Below are 20,476 nucleotides of genomic sequence, written 5' to 3'. Positions count from 1 at the left end.
TGGGTTTCCTCTGGGTGCATTCCTCCCACAATCCGAAAGACGTGCTGGTTAGGTGCATTGGCCATGCTAAATTCTCCCTCGTACACCCGAACAGGTGCTGGAGTGTGGCGACTACAGGATCTTCACAATAACTTCATTGCAGTGTTAATGTAAGTCCACAATAATAAACAAACTTTTAAACTTTTAATTGTGTTTAAGCACAAAGATTAAAAAATAAAAGAGTTCCTTTATTCTACTGGCATCAAAGCTGTATAAACTGTCAAAGGAAAGCGCAGCTGCAGAAAACAATTACTTACAGAGAATATTCACCACCATATCTTTGTCCTCGTTGGAGCCTCGGCTTGTCAGTGCAGCACCCACGAGGCATATTCCGGCTTGTCTGACAGTCCAGCTTCTGAGAACAATTCTTCTTTCCTCTCTTGAAGTTTCCCAGACTAGAGGGTGTTGCCAATTGCCCCAAGTTCCCCATCTTGGCACTTTAGCCACCTTCAGGCTGCCTTGGGTACCTGCCACTTGCATGGCTTAAGTTTGCGCAGGCTCCTTTCTCTCACCTCACAGTATCTGGCTCTGCCCCTCAGCTTGTCAAAGAAACTGCTCCCTGCAGGGAAAGGATGGTGTTCTCCCTTGTCCTGCTTGGTGCTCTCCCTCACCATTGCCACCTGCTGCCGGAGGCCCTGCTATCACAGAGTTGACCCAGAATGCCTGGGGCTTTCAATGGATGGACAGGAAGGATCAGGTCTTGACCATTGCTGGTTGTTGGTGCTGGTTGGACAATCCTATTCAAACGAGGTGAGGGAGGGTGCGCTCAGCCTGCCACCTTTCTTATCTAACATGGTTCTCTGCCCCACCCCTTAAAGAAGGGGTATCCAAAGAACATGGCACCGTTGTATATTCCCAGAGTGCACCGGAGTGGTGCACCAATGAATGTTTGCGAGAAAGCTGAAAATTTACAGGTGAGAGCAGATTTTTAACAAAGTTCCAATGAGGGCCATCATTTGCATTGACAGCCTGAAATACCTGATTGCTAAGGCCAAGGACACAGCTGCTGGCCGGAGGGACCTACAGTTTACCCAGGACTTTCCTGCCTACACTATTGGTGCTTGTCCTTGCAATGCTCGGTCTGTACCAGAGTTTCCCTGTTTTTTTTTGCTCTGTTTGCATCGGAAAAGCAGGTTATTCCTCTGCTGGAAAAGAGCTGCACGTTCTCTGTGTCTTTCCTCTGGGTAGTAGCAGGGTTGTGGAGGCTGTGGTTTCAGCATTTGTGGTTAATTAGGCCAACATATGTACTAATTGTGCTCCTGAAGTTACTGGCGTGGCCCCCTTTGTGAATTGGTGATAATGCATGAAGTAGTCCTCTGCGGATGTGAGAAATGTGTACCTGTGTCATTAGAATCAGATGTAAGGAATGATACACAAGCTGCCTGATCCTTCTCGCTTTCTGTTTTCTATATCTCTCCAGCAATTCTCAGTTATTGGGGAACTTCCATTGAGAAATGTCATGATGTCACCACGGTTGCACACTGGTTAGCACTGTTACCTTACAGCTCCAAGGGATCCAGGTACAATTCTGACCTTGGGTGACCGTCGGTCTGGAGTTTGCACATTCTCCCCGTGTGTGTGTGGATTTCCTCCTGGTTCTCCAGTTTCCTCCCACAGTGCAAAGATGTGCGGATCAGGTTGACTGGCCATGCTGCGTTACCCCTTAGTGTTCCAGGACGTGTAGGTTAGGGGGATTAATGTGGGAAATATGTGGGGTCACAGAAATAGGGCTTGGGTAGAATGCTGTGTCAGAGAGTCGGTGCAGATTTGATGGGCCAAATGGCCTCCTTCTGCACTGTAGGGATTCTATGAAACTGGACATAAAGTACCATAACATTAACCACAATGGTTTCTGAGAACCATAGCTGCTAACGGTGTGAGAAGTGGGGTGGAGGGAGGGAAGGGCTCTGAGCAGAAACAACCAAAAATAGAAAGGAAAATGGGAAACTCTGTTCATTGAATCTATTTTTTTATGAGTTTTATATTAATTTTGGTATACAGTTGTATCTCCTAGCAACCACGGATCCTCTTGCAACCTTGAACATAGATTGCCCTTGTCATTCATCACTGAACGTCAACAACAAGTGTGCAGCATTAAACTATGTCACCTCCTTCAATTATAACATTACTCTGAAGCATCTACCCTTGCCTCCTGCTCCCCGTTTCTTTACAACATGGTCTCTACAGAGATCCAGCTGAATGGATCTCTACCAAATTCTTCATATCACTGCACGTAGTACAGAGTCCAGAAAAGGCACAATGAAGACAGAAATATTCCCTATGTCATTCACAGCTAGGAATTAAATGGTTTCGTCTGCGATGTGTTTTGAAAACCTATTTCGAATTTGGCAGCACGTGACAATTCCAGCTTGTGATGCTGGGGTGTGGAGAATAATTTCCAAAGGTCCTTGGGAATGGAAAATTGCAGCACCAGCTCAAATGTTTGATTTACAGGAAGAGAAAGCAAGCAGTGTACATAATGGATAACTAATCCATTATTGCCAAATCTCCCTCCGCCTCTTACCAAAGTTGAAAATTGTGATCTCTGACCAATCAGACTCAATATTTTGCAGTGCCCATTTAAGGCAGGGATGAGGAGAAATTTCTTTTCTCGGGGGCATTGAATTCTTTATCACGCAGGGCTATAGATGTTGGGTCATTAGGTATGTTCAAGGCTCAGGTGGAAAGATTCTTAATCAATAAGGGAATTGAAGGCCAGTTTAGCTTATTTATTAGTGTCACAAGTAGGATTACATTAACAATTACTGTTAAAATCTCCTAGTTGCCACACTCTGACGCTTGTTTGGGTACACTGAAGGACAATTTAGCACAATCAATGCATCTAACCAACGCGTCTTTCAGATTGTGAGAGGAGCACCTGGAGGAAACCCAAGCAGACATGGGGAGAATGTGCAAACTCCACACAGACAGTCACCCAAGCCCGGAATCAAACCTGGGTTCCTGGTGCTGTGAGGCAGCAGTGCTAACCACTGCGTCACCCTGCCATGGTTATCAGGATAAGATAGGAAAGTGGAGTTGAAGATTGTATCAGATCAGATTGCTCACAATCTCATTGAACAGCAGAGTAGACTCAATAGGCTGAATGGCCAACTTCTGTTCCTACATCTTAAGGTCTTACTCCTGGACTCCTGTGATACTTCTGAAGATTGTCTAATACTGATTCTCAATCTGAGTATCTGACTAGTTACTTCATGCTATGGATATGTTGCCATGTGGCATATTGCAGCTGTTTGCTCACTGAGATAATGGAAAGATTTGAATACAGGTGTGTTGCTGTTTGACTGAGATAATACAAAGGAAATAAACACATTACAGCACAATGCAATCCATCATTTGGGCCGGCCACCAATATCCATGTCCGGCTGCAGCGTGATGTAGAAATTCTTCTTGGTTAAAGACAGAATGGCAAATACCAGTAAAGGAGTTTCGGTTATAACAGCACCGTACTGGGACTGTATTTCGAAAATACGCTTTAATCGAAAGATGTAATTCAACAACAGCACCAACACCAACAGCAAGACAGGCAGCAAATATAGTTGAGACCTTGGGCAGAATGGGGATGAGCTGTGAGGCAGGATGACTGATAAATTGGAAGGGAAATGACATGGAGAGGGATTCTCAACAGTTTCCCACCACCGTACCATGTTGCCAGAAAGACACAATTCAGATTCCCATTGGGAAGTCAGTTGAGCCTCTTAAGTAGTCAACTGAGGGGCACCTCTTTGCCTCCCAGAGAATGGGGCTCCTCTTTGCGGGCACTCTGGGGCACATTGAGGGTCTTCATCCAGCAGCAATGGCCAACCTCGTGGCCAGGGATGGGCTGATGCCTGATGGCCCCCCTGATCACTGGGTCTGAGTGCTGGCTTGGATTTCTGCCAGATGTGCTCAGCTATCTTTGGGGATGCCATGGAGGTTGCTCTCTCCCCTGGTGTTGCTGCTCAGTAGTGGCCATGGCAAACAGAGGCTGAGGTGCTGGCTCTTTGATTGGGGTTGGCAAATCTTGGGGCGGGCTACTGCCCTTAATTAAATGGTGGCCCCAATTGAAGGCCAGTTAGCTGGCTGCTGCCCTCATACCATCCCAGATCCCACTATCCACTGTCACCTGATTCACAGTCACCTTCTGCTTTTGCCCATCCAGCTGGCAATCACTAAAATCCAGGGCTATGTTTCTCACTCCTTCACCAATCATCAGAATCCAGGCACCACAGCCAATTGGTATAAACAAAGCATATTGGAAACTTTAACCAAAAGAGAAAATGCTGGAAAATCTCAGCAGGTCTGGCAGCATCTGTAAGGAGAGAAAAAAGAGCTGACATTTCGAGTCCAGATGAACCTTTATCGTTTGGGCTTGAAACATCAGCTCTTTTTTCTCTCTTTAAAGATGCTGCCAGACATGCTGAGATTTTCCAGCATTTTCTCTTTTGGTTTCAGATTCCAACATCCATTTTTTTGCTTACATTGGAAACTTTACATGTCATCGTTTCTCCGATTTTGAAGTATAAGAACGTAAGAACATAAGAAATAGGAGCAGGAGTAGGCCATCTAGCCCTTCGAGCCTGCCCCGCCATTCAATAAGATCATGGCTGATCTGTCGTGGCTCAGTTCCACATTCCCGCCCTTTCCCCATAACCCTTAATCCCCTCGCTTATCAAAAACATCTGTGCATTCCCAGCATTTTCCGCCCTCATATCAAACCCAAACAAATTGACTTGGACCTTAAAATTTAAGAGTGGTGGCTTGTCGAAGTTTTATTTATATGGCATTTCATTATAGGGGCGGCATGCTGGCACGATGGTTAGCACTGCTGCCTCACAGTCCCAGAGACCCAGGTTCGATTCCCAGCTTGGGTTACTGTCTGTGTGGAGTTTGCACGTTCTCCCCATGTCTGCGTGGGTTTCTTCCCACAGTCCAAAGATATGTGGGTTCGGTGGATTGGTCATGCTAAATTGACCCTTAGTGTCAGGGGAACTAGCTAGGGTAAATGCATGGGGTTACGGGAATAAGGTCTGGGTGGGATTGTGGTTGGTTCAAGCTCGATGGGCCAAATGGCCTCCATCTGTACTGTAGAATTCAATGGTAAAGTTTCTATGTAGCTGAATATGCATTTGTCAGAAAAATGTAAATTAACTCACATCAAGCCCCTGCCTGCGGACAATCCAATTTTAAATCATTGAAAAGGAGTTGTTACAAATATTGTTACAACTGGTGAGAACAGGTACCTTTTCTTCCCCACTCTTTGATTGTAACAGGTGATTTTTGTAACTTATAGGAGTGAAGGTATGAGTTCAATGTCTGTACAAAGCCATTTAGGTGCTGATTGCAAATAACTCAGCCTTATGGGTTTTCTGAAGCTTAAGCACAAGTCTTTCATCTGCTAAACATCCTCTGAGGTTAGGAGAAGCTGATCTCATCAAGTGGAGCAGGCCAGGAGACTCGCAATACAATTGATTGCCCACAAGAATCCCAGTGTGGCCCTCTCTCCCGATTAATGGGTCATCAGGAATCCCACATGGGGCTAATGGCCTTGGAGAATCACTCTCATGATATTCCAAATGATGATGGATGTTGATGGAGAAAATATGGAACAATTGCTTCCTTTGCGAAGTGTGTCAGTAACTAGACCAGGGTTTCCCAAACTTGTCCAGCCGTTGAACCCTATTGACCCCCCAAGAGTATTGAAGGAACTCCTGAGAAACATCCTCATTATGCTAAAGAATTAAACCTCAAAAAATGATGATTATTCTCCAATAGGTACAAACATACAAAAAAACTTAACCCATTCAACAAATATTTCCAAGTGTTAGCTTCTTCTTGTAATGGAGCACCTACTCACACACACCCTCACCCACACCACTCTCACTCACCCTCTGTCATCCTTATCCATCCTCACTCATTCTCACGGATTCTATCTCACCCTCACCCACTCTCATCCTCACCCATTCTCGCCCTTATCCACTCACCCTCCTCTCGGTCCCCTGCCCCAGTCGCAGCTCCTCTTGAGCACACCTCCTCCCCCAGCACCCCAGCTGCCAACCCCGACAGCCACTCTCAACCCAGCTCTTCTCAGGAATTCCTAACACCACCCTCCCTCCGGGCTTCTCTCGTTGCCCCGGCTTTTCTTGGGACCCGCAGGCGAATCAACCGTGGACAAGGTTCCACGGGACCCAATTTGGGAACTCGAGGTTATGGATCCAGAGGGGGAATGGGGAGGAACATTTCCACACGGAGGGTTGCAAAGTTCTGAAAGGGTGGTGGAATCAAATTCCATGAGGGCGTTGAAAAACTTTGAAGAAGATTTATTTGCAGGATTAAATGTGAGAAGGTCGAGCATCAGACTGAATAGAACAGCACTTTTACAGATCTGGGACAAGCAAGGAGGAGCCCAGTATAATCCTTCTATGAATCTATGGTTCTACGGTCACTCAAAAGTCAGCCTTTACCCCGACACTGTCCTGAAGGAAAATGTGTTTGTTGATTAGTGAACAATAATGTGCATCGTTTCCTGACCCTGGTCCCTTATCCTTCTGATCTTGAAGAGACAACGCTTGTTATAACTTCAGTACAGCTCCAGAATTGAGAGCAATCAACTCCATGGCCAATTTTAAGGCTTACATACCTCTAAGGAGGGATTTAGTCAATTGTATTGCCGATTAAGAAAACCTTTCAGTTAGATAATTAGGTGACATAAGCTAAGCATTGGGCAATTTGACATTTACTCTACAATTGTCAAAGAAAATGTTCTAAGAGTTGCCTAAACATACTTGTCCAACTTGTTCTGGTTTGATTCCTACTCATTGCTTTGCTGAACAATGTTATATTACACATTGTGCGAGTGCACTGCCACATCAAAGCTTTTGCTTCCGCCCACCTTATTCGAGTTAATGCTACTGCAGTCAATTATTTAACTGTTCAACAAATGAGCAAAAATTACACATATTTTAGCATTGGTTGTCAAGGGAAGAAGCAGTTCACTGCTGAACACGATCCAAATAATTAGTTCAAACTTGTGTGTGATCCAGTCCTAGGTTTCCGTCGGGTGACTTCAGAGCAGGATTAGTATGGGGATTAATGCAAACCACAGGCTGGAGTTTTACCACCCCACCAGCCACAGGAATGGGAACGGGCACAGGACAGAACACAGAAAGGTCCGTTGACCTTGGGCGGAATCTTACAGTTTCAGGACAAGCGAGGCTGTAAAATCCAGCCCAGAGGATTTTACAGCAAAGCAAGAGGCCCTTCAGCCCATTGTGTCTTTGCCGGCTATCAAGCTCCTATTTTCCACCACTTGGCCCACAGCCTTGTATGCTATGGCATTTCAAGTGCTCATCTAAATGCTTTTTAAATGTTGTGATGGTTCCCGCCTCTGCCACCCTTTCAGGCAGATTTCCAGTACCCTTTGAATGAAAATGTTGTTCCTCAAATCCCACCTAAATCTGCTCCCCCCCTTATTTAAATCTATGCCCCTGATTATTAGCCCTTGTACTAAGGGGAAAAGGTCCTTCCTATCGACTCTACCAATGTCCTTCATGATTTTGTGCATCTCAATCAGGTCCCTCCCTCAGCCTTTTCTGTCCTAAGAAAAATAATCAGCCTTTCTTCATTGTTCAAATGTCCCACTCCGGGAACATCCTGGTGAATCTACTCTGCAACTTTTCTAGTGCAATTGCATCTTTTCTATATTGTGGCAACCAGAACTACACACAATACTCTAGCTATGCCCTAATGAGCATTTTACACAGCTCCATCATAACCTCCCTGCTCTTATATTCTGTGCCTCAGCTAATAAAACCAAGTATTCCATCTGCCTTCTGAACCACCTTACCTACCTGCCTGCTGTCTACATGCACCTCAAGGTTCCTCTGATCCTCTGTACTTCCTAGCATCCTACTACATCCCTTGCCTTATTAGTCCTGGGAAGATGCATCACCTCACATCTTTCTGGATTAAATTCCATTGGCCACTTTTCTGTCGATCTGATCAGCTCCTCTATATCGTCCTGTAATCTAAGGCTTTCCTCCTCACTATTTCCACCACCAATTTTCATGCCATCTGTGATTACAAGCCCCACATTTACATCTAGATCATCAATGTACACTACAGACAGCAAGAGACCCAGCTGAGATCCTGTGGTACACCACTGGACACAGGCTTCAAGTCACAAAAACAATCTTTGACTACCACCCTCTGCCTTCTGCCACTAAGCCAACTGTGGATCCAATTTTCCAAATTGCTGTGGATCCCATGGATTCTTACCTTCTTGATCAGTCTTCCATGTGGGACCTTGTCAAAAGCCATACCAAAAACCTACAACAGCTGCACTACCCTCTGCTCTTAATGACCTCCTCAAAAACTTCAATCAGATAGTGAGACATGATCTCCCCTTGACAAAGCCATGTTGACTATCCTTGATTAATCCTTGCCTCTCTAAGTGAAGATTAATTCTGTCCATCAGAACTTTTTGCCAATAATTTCCCTACCACTGATGTTAGACTCACTGGTCTAATTTTTCCATATTTCCTCTTTTGTATAATGGTACCACATTAACTGTCCTCCGGTCCTCTAGCACTTCTCCAGTGACCAGAGAGAATTTGAAAATTAGTGTCAGGAACCCTGCAACTCCTCCCTTGCCTCACAGGGCTGCCTGGGATACATCTCATCTGGGTCTGAAGGTTTATCTACTTTTAAGCCCACTAAAACTGGTATCACCTCCTCCCTCTCAATGCTAATCTTTTCAATTACATTACAGTTCCCTTCCATTCCTTCATAATGAACACAACGCAAAATACTCATTTAATGCCTTACATACATCTTTCACACAGGTTGCCACTTTTCTCCCTAATGGGCCCTACTCTTTCCCTGGTTATCCATTCGCCTTTAATATACATATACAATACCTTGGGATTTTCCTTTATTTTACCCACCAGCGTTTTTTCAAGCCTCCCTCTTCACTCTCCTAATTTAATTTTTGTACCCCCTTGCACTTCCTCTAGGTCACCCACTGTTTTGAGCTCCCTGTGTCAACCATAAATCTCCCCTTTTTTCCCTTATCCAATATTGTATATACCTAGATGTGCGGGCTAGGTTGATCAGCCATGCTAAATTGACTCTAGTGTCAGGGGAATTCACAAGGTAAATATGTGGGGTTACAGGAATAGGGAATAGGGATTGTGGTCAGTGCAGACTCAATGGGCTGAATGGCTTCCTTCTGCACTGTAGAGATTCTAGACACCCAGGGTTCTCTGGATTTCTTTGGTCCCACTCTTTACCTTTATGGCAACATGTTGGCTTTGTACTCTCTCATTTTCTTTTTTAATGCTCCTTCTGCTCTGGGGAAAGTGGTATAAAAAAACTGTGAATGATAAAAATTCTCAGGAGTTGCAAATGGCTTTAATCCAATGCATAACAAATAGTAAATATTAGCACTCAAATAAATGACAAAGTTTTCAACGCTGCGCAACCCCCCTCAAGTACGTCAGATTTGTTTGCCGTTACTTGGCTGTGTAAATCATTGTTATCTGATTGATACAAGTATAAATAAACACACCCTTTCCTATATAGAAGTAATCTCTATGTATAACAAAGCATAGCACAAGTGAACATTTCCCTACTCCTTACGTACACTGTGCTTCCTCTGTTGCCTCTAATCATCATCTTCCTTCACATCTATTTCTATGAAGATAAATATCATGGGATAAGATATTCTGTGGTACAAATCTTTCATATCTGAAGTGCTCTTCCTAATATGGCACTTTATTCTTGGAGAGGAGCTGCAATTGATTATATCTCTGGGGTTTGTCCCTGGTTAGCTCCTGTAGGACTTTGAAGATTGAGTGGGCGGCACAGTGTGAGGAGCGGCAGTCACAGGCAGTTTGTCTGCAGGGAAGATAGATCCTGGGAAATCCCAGTTGGACAATTGGATTTCTGCCAAAATCACAGTGTCTCCCGAGCAAATTCCTGGGCATGAGGAAAAATTTGCAGGGCTGCGGGGAAAAGACAGGGAAATGGCACTAGGTGAGCAGCTCCTTCAGAAGGCCAGCACAGACACGTGGGCCAAATGGTTTCCTTCTGCGCTCTATGGGCGGGACCTCCCGGCCGCGCTCCTCCCAATGTCAGAGCTTTGCATGGCTCGCCCCTGCCTGGTACGATTCCTGTGGTGGGAGGAATGGGAAAATCCCTCCTTCTGACTTTGTAATACAGCAGACCATTTCCTAGTGCTGTATGGTTCATGCTGATCAGGTTAGATGAATTGGTGGAAGGTGGACCATGTGAAGGATGAACACTGGCATGGACCAATTTGGCGGAAATTCTGTCTAATTCCATATTGTTTCAAATTAAACTCTTTTAATAGCTGTAACTAGGTAACATTGCACGATCAGCTTGCTGACTAAATTCAAGTCTAAATGGGGAGGCAATTAATTCCCTTCACTGTGTGGATTCGGAAGTTAAAATTGGACAGCGCTATTTGCATTCCCATTCTCACCTCCAGTGGGGTTAAGATGCTGTCTTTGGCGGAGGCTGAAATGCCCACTTAATTCAGTAGGAGCCTCATTACGACAACATAGTCGAGGTCCTGTCATTTTGGTCAGATCCCAATGGCATTTTAACCAAGGAAAGAAAGAGACGGTGGTATTCTGACCATCAGTGGGTTTTTAAAGTTCTTGATATATTGTTCTGCAGTTCTGGGGGTGAAAGAGATGATATTCATTGTTGCAGCCATGTCCTTTAACTTAACACTTTTTGAATCTCTTTTGATAGAAATTCAATAGTCTGCCTCTCGGTCTCTCTTATCTCTTTCTCTCTCTCCTCTCTCTCTTTCTTTCAATGTGGAGATGCCAGCGTTGTGGGCACAGTAAGATGTTTCACAACACCCACTTAAAGTCCAACAAATTTATTTGGTATCACAAGCTTTTGCATGCTGCTCCTTCATCAGGTGATTAGGTGAAGATGGTGCAGCACTCCAAAAGCTTGTGATTTCAAATAAACCTGTTGGATTTTAACCTGGTGTTCTTACTGTGCCCCTTTTGCTGAACCTCATCTGCGTGGGATTCCATCTCTTACTGAAGTTGTGTGGTCTTTTTCTGTTTAGAATAATTGTTGATGCCCTCTGCATCTTACCCAGTGGAAGACAATTTCACAACGTGGTCCCAAATGGCACACAAACCATCCACCCAAGTGACCTGACAATCAGCTCACCAAGACGAACACTGTGCTGATGTAACTAAATTTGGCTTTATTTCACTTTAACTTCCCAGCACGGCCCCTGTTCTATGTAGCATTTGCTATATAGAGGTGACAATGGATATTGGACAGAATTGATCCAAGATCCACACTCCAGAACACCAACAGCGGTCCTTGACCAGACATGGAGATGCCAGCGTTGGATTGGGGTAAACACTGTAAGAAGTCTCACAACACCAGGTTAAAGTCCAACAGGTTTATTTGGTAGCAAAAGCCACTAGCTTTCGAAGCGTTGCTTCTTCATCAGATGAGTGGGATTTCAGTTCGCAAACAGGGCATATAAAGACACAAACTCAATTTACAAAATAATGGTTGGAATGCGAGTCTTTACAGGTAATCAAGTCTTAAAGATACAGACAATGTGAGTGAAAAGGGGATTAAGCACAAGTTAAAGAGATGTGTATTGTCTCCAGACAGGACAGTTAGTGAGATTTTGCAAGCCCAGGCAAGTTGTGGGGGTTACAGATAATGTGACATGAACCCAAGATCCCGGTCGAAGCTGTCCTCATGTGTGCGGAACTTGGCTATCAGTCTCTGCTCAGCGACTCTGCGCTATCGTGTGTTGTGAAGGCCGCCTTGAAGAACGCTTACCCGAAGATCAGAGGCCGAATTCTTGTGACTGCTGAAGTGTTCCCCAATAGGAAGACAGCACTCTTGCCTGGTGATTGCCGAGTGGTGTTCATTCATCTGTTGTCGTAGTGTCTGCATGATCTCCCCATGCTGTAAACCTCTATGACTCAATACTAGACAATAAGTGACAGATGTGATCAATGCAGATCCCATGGATTTTTCAGCAACTTACAAAGACTTCAGTAAACACTGCTAATCGACCAATCTAGTTGAAACTCCAGTCTCTCTCACAAGAGACTCGAGTTTTTTGGTTTTGAAGGTCAAGCCTCTGAACTCCCATAAAACCAGTCCAACTCGGACTGCCTCAATGACTGCCCACCTCCCAGGATTTCAACCTTGTCTTCTAAAATTCCATTCCCTGCATTTTCAAGTCTGCATTACAGTCTCTCCTCACTGGCACAATGTCACCTCTTTAATAGCCGGCCATCTTCAGTGAGCTGGCACTGCCCCAGAATTTCACAAGGTCCCAACCTTCCCAGTTGCACAAAGCAATAACTGGCACCAGGGCTTCTCCTGAGCCCTAACTGCACTAAGGAGCTATCAAACAGCTCCTTAGACTTCTCCTGAGTCTCAGCTATACAGAGCCAGCTAACAGCAACACTTTAGCTGCCTAGAGTCTGCTAACACTAATACCTTTTCAGTATGGCCCTTTCTTCTGCTACAGAAGACATACTCTCCCAGTGAACACACACATTAAATTTAAACCTTTCTGTTGTGGGAAAATATACCACATCTGAGTCCGACTGGGGGGTCAGTAACACAGATTATTTTTAACGAAGCTTCATGGAGAGAAGGCACCAGCACCTCGTACTACTGGACAGCTACCTTCCCCCGATGAAACAATAGAAGCAGTCCATCTTTATACCCTTTACACAATAGGTGGACTGGACATGATTATCACAGTTATAGTCAAATGGGTACAACATTTCTTAGCTCATTATCATGGACAGGTACAGCCATTATTGTTTCAATATCACGTTGTTCCATGAATGGGTACATTTCCTCTTATCAATGACTTAATTTATTCTATTCTTGTCGTACACAGACCCCCATTATCCCAGGACTATCTTTATCTCTTTTAAGGTGCCTGGCTTCCTGAAGTGTTTGTTCCCTGTTTTAATTCAATTAACTGTCTGTCCTGTGGTTTAGATTTTAAGTGATTGTCTGTCTGTGTTTGAAAGTCAGTGTCTGTGATGGAAGTCAGTGCAGGTTTAATGCCTTTTAATCCCTTATGTGCCGGACAGCTATTTTTATGCCAGGTACCCATCTTTATGGTTTTGTTTTCCACCTTCACTTCCAAACCCACCATCACTTCTATCTAGAAGGACAAGGGCAGCAGATAAATAAGAACACCACCACCTGCAAGTTACCCTCCAAGCCACTTACTATCCTGACTTGGAAATATATCGCTGTTCCTTCACACTCGTTGGGTCAAAAATCCTGGAATTCCCTCCCTAATGGCATTATGAGTCAACCCACAGAGCATGGACTGCAACGATTCAAGAAGGCAGCTCACCACCACCTTCTCAAGGGCAACTAGGGATGGGCAGCAAATGCTGGTCAGCCAGCGACGCCCATGTGCCGCGAATGAATTTTAAAAGAATGTTGTCAGGAATCACGGCTGTCTGGTGTACAGTGTATCAGTGATCCACGTGGCATTGGCAGGCTGCCCGTGGAATTCTAGGTGGACCACATGGAATCCCTCAGGGAACTGAAGAAGTTGCATTCCACTTTGATCTGGTTATTCTGGTTACACCCTTGTTCGTGAAACATTAACCAAAGTTACCAGGCGCTGGCCAGTACTCAAACTTCCAATAATATTATTGCAGAGGTGGCCACCCAGAGCTGGGAGGATGCCAACTCATGCTTGCTGTAACATCATTTAGGTGTAAGTGACCAATCATTGGGGTGGGGTTTTTTTTTGTTTAATCAGAAGTGGCAGATATCCAGCAAGCTGATTTTTCAGCAATTTATTTTCCGTTTCTGGGGCTTTACATTCTGGAAGGGCTTTAAATTTAGAGCAAAATCCCTTTTACAATCCCAAACATCATTAAACTTAATTAAACTTGTAATAATGTTAAAAATCACTTTGTACCACACTACACTACACCATTGTACATTTAAATCAGCTGCAGATCAAAGGGGATGTACGCCCACAGGAACCATGCAGAGTAAGAGTATTGCATTAGAACAATTTGTTTTTAAAACTTTGAAATATATTCAACAACATGATTGCATAAGTTTACAAATTTGGTGCAGCCGAAAACAGGCAGCTGGTGGGAAAGGGCTCATTGCAGTCACTGCTTTCATTCATTTACGGGTTGTGGGAATCGCTGGCTAGGCAAAAATTTATTGCCCATCCCTAATTGCCCTTAGGTGCTGATGAGCTGCCTTCCTGAACCACTGCAGTCTCTCTGATATAGGTACACCTACAGTGTTGTTAGGGTGGGAGTTCCAGGATTTTGATCCAGCTCCAGTGAAGAATGATATCACAGTGATTAGCATTGCTGCCTCACAGTGCCAGGGACCTGGATTCGATCCCAGCCTTGGGTGACTGTCAATTTGGAGTTTACATGTTCTTTTCACATCTGCATGGATTTCCTCCGGGTGCTCCGGTTTCCTCCCACACTCCAAACACGTGTATGTTAGGTTGATTGGCCATGCTAAATTGCCCCTTCGTGGTAGGGGGATTCGCAGTGTAAACATGTGAGTTTACAGACATTGTCGATGCAGGCATGATGGGCCAAAAATTGTCAGAAAACCCATCTGGTTCAGTTATGTCCTTGAGGGAAAGAAATTTGCCATTCTTGCTTGGTTTGTCCTACATGTGACTCCAGGCTCACAGCAATGTGGTTGATTCTTAAATACCCTCTGATATGGCCTTAGTTTATGAGCGATAAATGCTGGCCCAGCCAGTGAAGCCTACATCTCCTAAACCAAAAAAAAAGGTGTTGCATGCGGGGCCTGGGTGAGTTCCTGCTGTGTATCGTGTAGATGGTACATACTGCTGCTACTGTTGGTGGTGTTGGTGGAGGGATCAAATGTTTATGGATGGGCTGCTTTGTCCTGGATGGGGTCAAGCTTTTTGAGCGCTGTTGGAGCTGCACCCATCCAGACAAGTGGCGAGTATTACATCACACTCCTGACTTGAACCTTATTGATGCTGGACGGGGTTTAGGGAGTCAGGAGGTGAGTTACTCACTGCAGAGTCTTAGCCTTTGACCTGCTCTGGTAGCCACAGCATTTATATGGCTAGTTCAGTTGAGGTTTTAGTCAATGATAACCTCAGAATGTTGCTAGTGATGAATTCAGTGATGGTAACACCATTGAATATCAAGGGGCAATGGTTAGATTCTCTTGATGAAGATGGTCATTGGCTGGCACTTGTGTGGCAAAAATGTTATTTGCCACTTGTCAGCCCAAAACTGGATATTGTCCAGAACTTACTGCATTCGGACATGGATTGCTTCAGTATCTGAGGCATGGTGAATAGTGCTGAGCCTTGTGCAATAATGAACGAACATCCCCTCTTCTGACTATATGATGAAAGGAAGGTGAAGATGCTTGGTTGCAGGACACTGCTCTGAGGAATTTCTGCAGTGATGTCCTGGAGCTAAGAGATTGACCTCCAACCGACACAACCATCTTTCTTTGTGCCAGGCATGACTCCAATCAGGAGGGTGTTTTCCCTCTGATTTCCATTGACTCCAGTTTTGCCAGGGCTCCTTGATGCCACACTCGGTCAAATGATGCCTTGATATCAAGAGCTGTCTCTCTCACCTCACCTCTGGAGTTCTGTTCTTTTGTTTATGTTTGAACCCAGACTGTAATGAGGTCAGGAGCTGAGTGAATTTGGTGGAATCGTCAGTGAGCAGGTTCTTGCTGAGCAAGTGCTACTTGATAGAAAACAGAAAATGCTGGATAAATTCAGTAGGTCTGAAAGCCTCTGTGGAGAGAGAATAGAGCCAGCGTTTCAAGTCTGGATGACCCTTCATCAGACCCCTTCTACCACTTTACTGATGATCGAGGGTTGACTGATGTGGCAGCAATTGGATGGGTTGGATTTGTCCTGCTTTTGTGTGCAGAGCAAATCTGGGCAATTTTCCACATTTCCAAGTAAATACCAGTGTTCCCATGGTGAACGGGACCAAGTGAAGTTGATGCTTGTTTGTTTGACTCAGATATGGAGTCATCATTACTGATTGGCTCACTGCCTGTTCGGTGGGAGTTTGGGAGAACAATGGTTGGAAAAGACTGTGGGTTGCACATTGGCTATAATGGCCAGGAAAACTTCATGAATGGAACATTGGCTGCAAGCGGCCCTGAGGCCACTCAGGTTTTCTGATGCATCTTTGAAAAGAAAAAGCATTTATTAAAGAATCCTACAGTGCAGAAGGAGGCCAGTCAGCCCATCAAGTCTGCACTGACCCCAATCCCACCCAGGTCCTATCCCTGTAACCCTGCTAATCCCCTGATACCAGAGTCAATCTAGCATGGCCAATCAACCTAACCTGCACATCTTTGGACTGTGGGAGGCACGCGGAGGAAGCCCATGCAGACATGGGGAGAATGTGCAAACTCCACACAGAGTGACCCGAGGCTAGAATTGAACCTGAGTCCCTGGCGCTGTGAAGCAGCAGTGCTAACTACTGTGTCATCATACCATGTGGCACATTTCATGACCACATGACACGGAAATTATCTTGCAGCCAATGAAGAATAGTCATTGTTGTAATATAGGAAACACCGCAGTCAGTTTGTATGCTCCCAGAAATGGTAGTGCGATGATGATCAGACCATCTGTTTTCATGATGTTGACTGAGGGATAATATTTGGCCAAGATATCAAGGATAACTACCCTTCTGTTTTACAAAATGGTGTCATGGGACCCTTCATATCCACCAGAGATGGCAGCCGGGTCTCAGTTTAACATCACGTCAGAAAGACAGGCTTCCTCCATATTGCACTGGGGCATCAGCTTTAATGTTTGTGATCAATACGCTTGAGCTCACAACCTTTTCACTCAAAGGAAAGAGTGCTACCAAGAGAGGCACAGTGAAAATCAGAGGCCCTGATCCAGTGGACAGAAGGAATGAGGGATACAGTTCCATCCAGGAAACATGTCCACTGCCAGTGAGAAAAGTTCACTGAGGAGGGTTATTTCTGGGATCCCTGAGCATGGCTGCTATACAGTCTATTGACCTCACCAGAGTTATCAAATGAGAAAACTGCCTTCTTACTCTTCTCTCACAACTGCAAAACCTGCATCATCGGTACTCACAATAGACCCCTCCCTCATTCCTATTACTCACCATTGCCTAACATTCCACTTACTCACCTTTCTTCTCACACATTTTCGCATCCTACTTTCACTGCTATTGCAACCTTACGTCTCACGCCTCGCATAAAAACCATTTGACAGTGAGAGGTACAGTCGCTAAGTACCTCACAAACAATGTCACTTCTTTTTGCAGTGGAAGGTCACATCCACATTGTGCCGATCAGATGCGAGCAGAGGAGATTGAGTCACACTCTATCCTCTGTAAAACAAAAGATGCTGGGTGTCACGAGCAAGAAATTAAGTTGTAATTCCAGCTGTAGCCAAGTATTGAATTCACTTTGTTCTGCAAGATTAAGGATGCCCACTTCAAATAAAGCAATAAATATAGTGAAACTTTAGGTAAAAGCAATTAAAAACTGCAGATGCTGGTATGGAAAAATTAAGTTATGACAAACAACCCTGTTAAGTGGTGGAAAATGATTATTAGCCAAATGAGGTCCTCAGTGAGGCCAGCGCTTACGTACTCAGGATAATCGGTGAATCTAAACCTTGTGTTACTGTGCTAACTGTTTAAGAATAAATGCACAGATATAGCCTGATACTCCATTATCAGCATTTATCACATATCTGTTTCTTTAAAAGTGGACACCTGAAAATAAATATTTGATGGATATTAGTGTCGAATAAACAGAAAGAGTGGAATAAGTCCTCCACTCTGAAGAGTGCTTGTAAATGCACAGTATTAAAAAGTAGCTTGCATTGGGATACCTTTGAACGTGTATAATGTTTGAAATAATATTTGAAACTTGTACGCCTGATGTGCTGAGTGCAGTTCTACAAGATGTAACTTTTAAATTTAAACTGTAAAGTTTCCAGCCTCGGCCACAGGATGAAAATAAGACTCTTTCAATAACAAAATTCCAAAAAGCAAGATACGGTGAACTATAACTGTTACATTTTCTGTATGAATCAACAGAACAGCACAATGAAATTCACTGTTCACTATGTCTGTTCTCCTTGCTAGCAGGTTAATAAAAAGCTTGAAAGATTTGAATACCCATCGTGCATTATTTATGTTAATCCTCATAAGGCAAGGAGAGAGTCATTGTTGCGACGAGTGACAATATGGGACAGCTTGTGCATTGGACTTCTTTACACCTTAAGCTTCTTCTCCCCTTCCTACTTTAATCTCACACTCTGCATGACAAAGTTTATTGTCCTCACCAGTCACTTCAGCCTCAGTTCTCCCTTTGTGAACTTTCGTCTGTCTTTATGACAAGCAAGTAGTCAGATTTCAATATTTCTACAAGACTTTTTAACACAACTGTATTGATTGATTTAACATGCATGGTGAACATAAGGGAAAAAAAGAAATCTTTGGAGAGCCTTTACTCAGAAGATTTGACGGATTGGGTAGACTGCATGATAATATGAATTGTACAGTCAGTAAGCAGAAAGTATGAAGGAGACGCAGTAGTCTTTTCTTGTTGCCTACCTTCCTATGCTCTGATTTCACAGTTTCTGCCCTAAGTGCTACCTTGAAATTGATAATTGTTTGCAATTGTCCTCTTGTTCAGAGTTTCTCTGGGAAAAGGCTATGGAATAAAAGAACCTTTCGATGCTTTCTTGGTTACGTGTCATTTGAGGACATAGCAGCTAACACTGTTGTATCTCTCTTTCTGAACAGCCCTGCAGCGACTGCTGTGATATCCTTGGCTTTCGGCCAATATATACTGGAGCCAATTTTTATGCCCTGTGGAGTCCCAGAAATTGCCATCAAGATGGTCACCACCATTGGAATCAGTAAGTTTTCTAACATTGTGCTCAGTGAAGCTATAACTTACTTTCCCATTCTTCAATTATATTATTTTAATATATATCAAAAGGGGAATTTTACTGCATTCTACTGTGTACTAAAATAGCATGGAAAATAGTTATACAATGCTTCAGGAAGCAATACATTTAAATTGTCTGATTTTCATCCCCTGCTCCGTGATTGTAACTGGATAGTTAGAAGTGGATAGATTGGGTCTGAAACATTGGCTGAATTTTCACTGCAAGGCAGAGGAGGTTATAGAAGCGTGTGCGCTGACAGATTTCTTGCTCCCCATCAGTGTGCCAGTCTGTCACCACGTTCCTGCCTCCTGCCTGTTTGCAGGGAGGGGTAAAAGGTCAATGGCGAGAGGAGGGTAAAAGGTCAACAGCAAGGAGGTCATTTCCATTCCTTTCCCAAAGGTTAGCCAATTAGGCCAATTAAGATATCAGTTGAGGGTGCTGTTCAAATGCTCACTCAATCTTCCAGATGCCAGATAGCATCCCACCACCCACAACCCCCTGAACCCCTAACACAAAATAATGCAACTGAGCAGTAAAGAGACCTCAAGTGGAATTGTTGATGGGAGAACCTTTAATAAGTCTGAAGGCGTTAAGGATTTCTATTTCATGCCTTCATTGTACTTTTAATTTTACCTTTTGCTTGTTTGTCAGGTAGGTTTTCATGAGCCTTTGTATGTTTTTTGTGATTGCTATTCTGCTTTCTTACCCTGAGCTCCCATTATTGGCATCATTGGTTGGTAATAAGCATTAGGAAGTGGAAGGGGTATAGAAGGATGCCAGGCAACTTAGGCTATCCAAGAGGGCATTCGCATTGACACCCATATCTCTGTACTTACAGAGGTACGATACTTCAATTTGGCAGATGTCTGCAGGGTGAGAACATAAAGATAAGAAGCAAGAGTAGGCCATTTGACCTCAGCAGCCTACTCCACAATTCAATCAGATTATGCCTGATCTTCAAATCTACTTTTGTGCTTGAACCCCTAAACTCTTGAGTCCAAAAATGTATCGATCTCAACCTTTCATGTGGGGTAGAGAATACCAAAGATTCGCACCTTCTGTGTGAAGGATTTCTCCTCCTTTTATTGTCCTAAGTGGGTGCTCTGTTACTCTGAGATCAAGTCCCCTAGTTTTAGACACTCGAACTATACAAACACACAAATTTGGAGCGTGATATGGCCTGTTCCACTATTCAATAAGACCATGGCTTATTTGACTGTGGACTCAAATCCACATTCTGCCTGTGCCCCCATGACCTTTGACTCCAAGGAGATACAGTCTCTCATTGTCAACAGTGCCAAGCCCTCTCAGAACCTTATGTGCTTCAATGCAACATATAAATAGGATTCTTTGCCCATTGACTGTAACCAGCAGACCCTTGTCACCATTAGGTCGTCGGGAAGCAGTGTTAACTGCTTGATCACACTTGCT

At 44.1% G+C, this 20,476-nt stretch overlaps 1 protein-coding gene and 1 long non-coding RNA gene across 2 annotated transcripts in view; one reads left to right on the top strand and one right to left on the bottom strand.

Annotated features, from left to right (window-relative positions):
* Window positions 1-543, bottom strand: part of LOC145346768 (uncharacterized) — a 35,096-nt gene extending 34,553 nt beyond the window's left edge. The window contains exon 1 of the long non-coding RNA XR_013887733.1: window positions 297-543. This is a non-coding gene — a long non-coding RNA (uncharacterized LOC145346768). The remainder of the gene's footprint in view (window positions 1-296) is intronic.
* Window positions 1-20,476, top strand: part of slc7a11 (solute carrier family 7 member 11) — a 179,235-nt gene that overhangs the window by 28,310 nt on the left and 130,449 nt on the right. Inside the window, exon 3 of the mRNA XM_080194466.1 lies at window positions 18,897-19,012. Coding sequence (XP_080050592.1) covers window positions 18,897-19,012 — 116 coding nt within the window. The remainder of the gene's footprint in view (window positions 1-18,896; window positions 19,013-20,476) is intronic.

This window comes from Carcharhinus amblyrhynchos, chromosome 1 (assembly GCF_965287045.1).
Source record: "Carcharhinus amblyrhynchos chromosome 1, sCarAmb.v2.hapA, whole genome shotgun sequence".
Classification (NCBI taxonomy): domain Eukaryota; kingdom Metazoa; phylum Chordata; class Chondrichthyes; order Carcharhiniformes; family Carcharhinidae; genus Carcharhinus; species Carcharhinus amblyrhynchos.
This window is presented reverse-complemented; position numbering and strand designations above follow the sequence as displayed.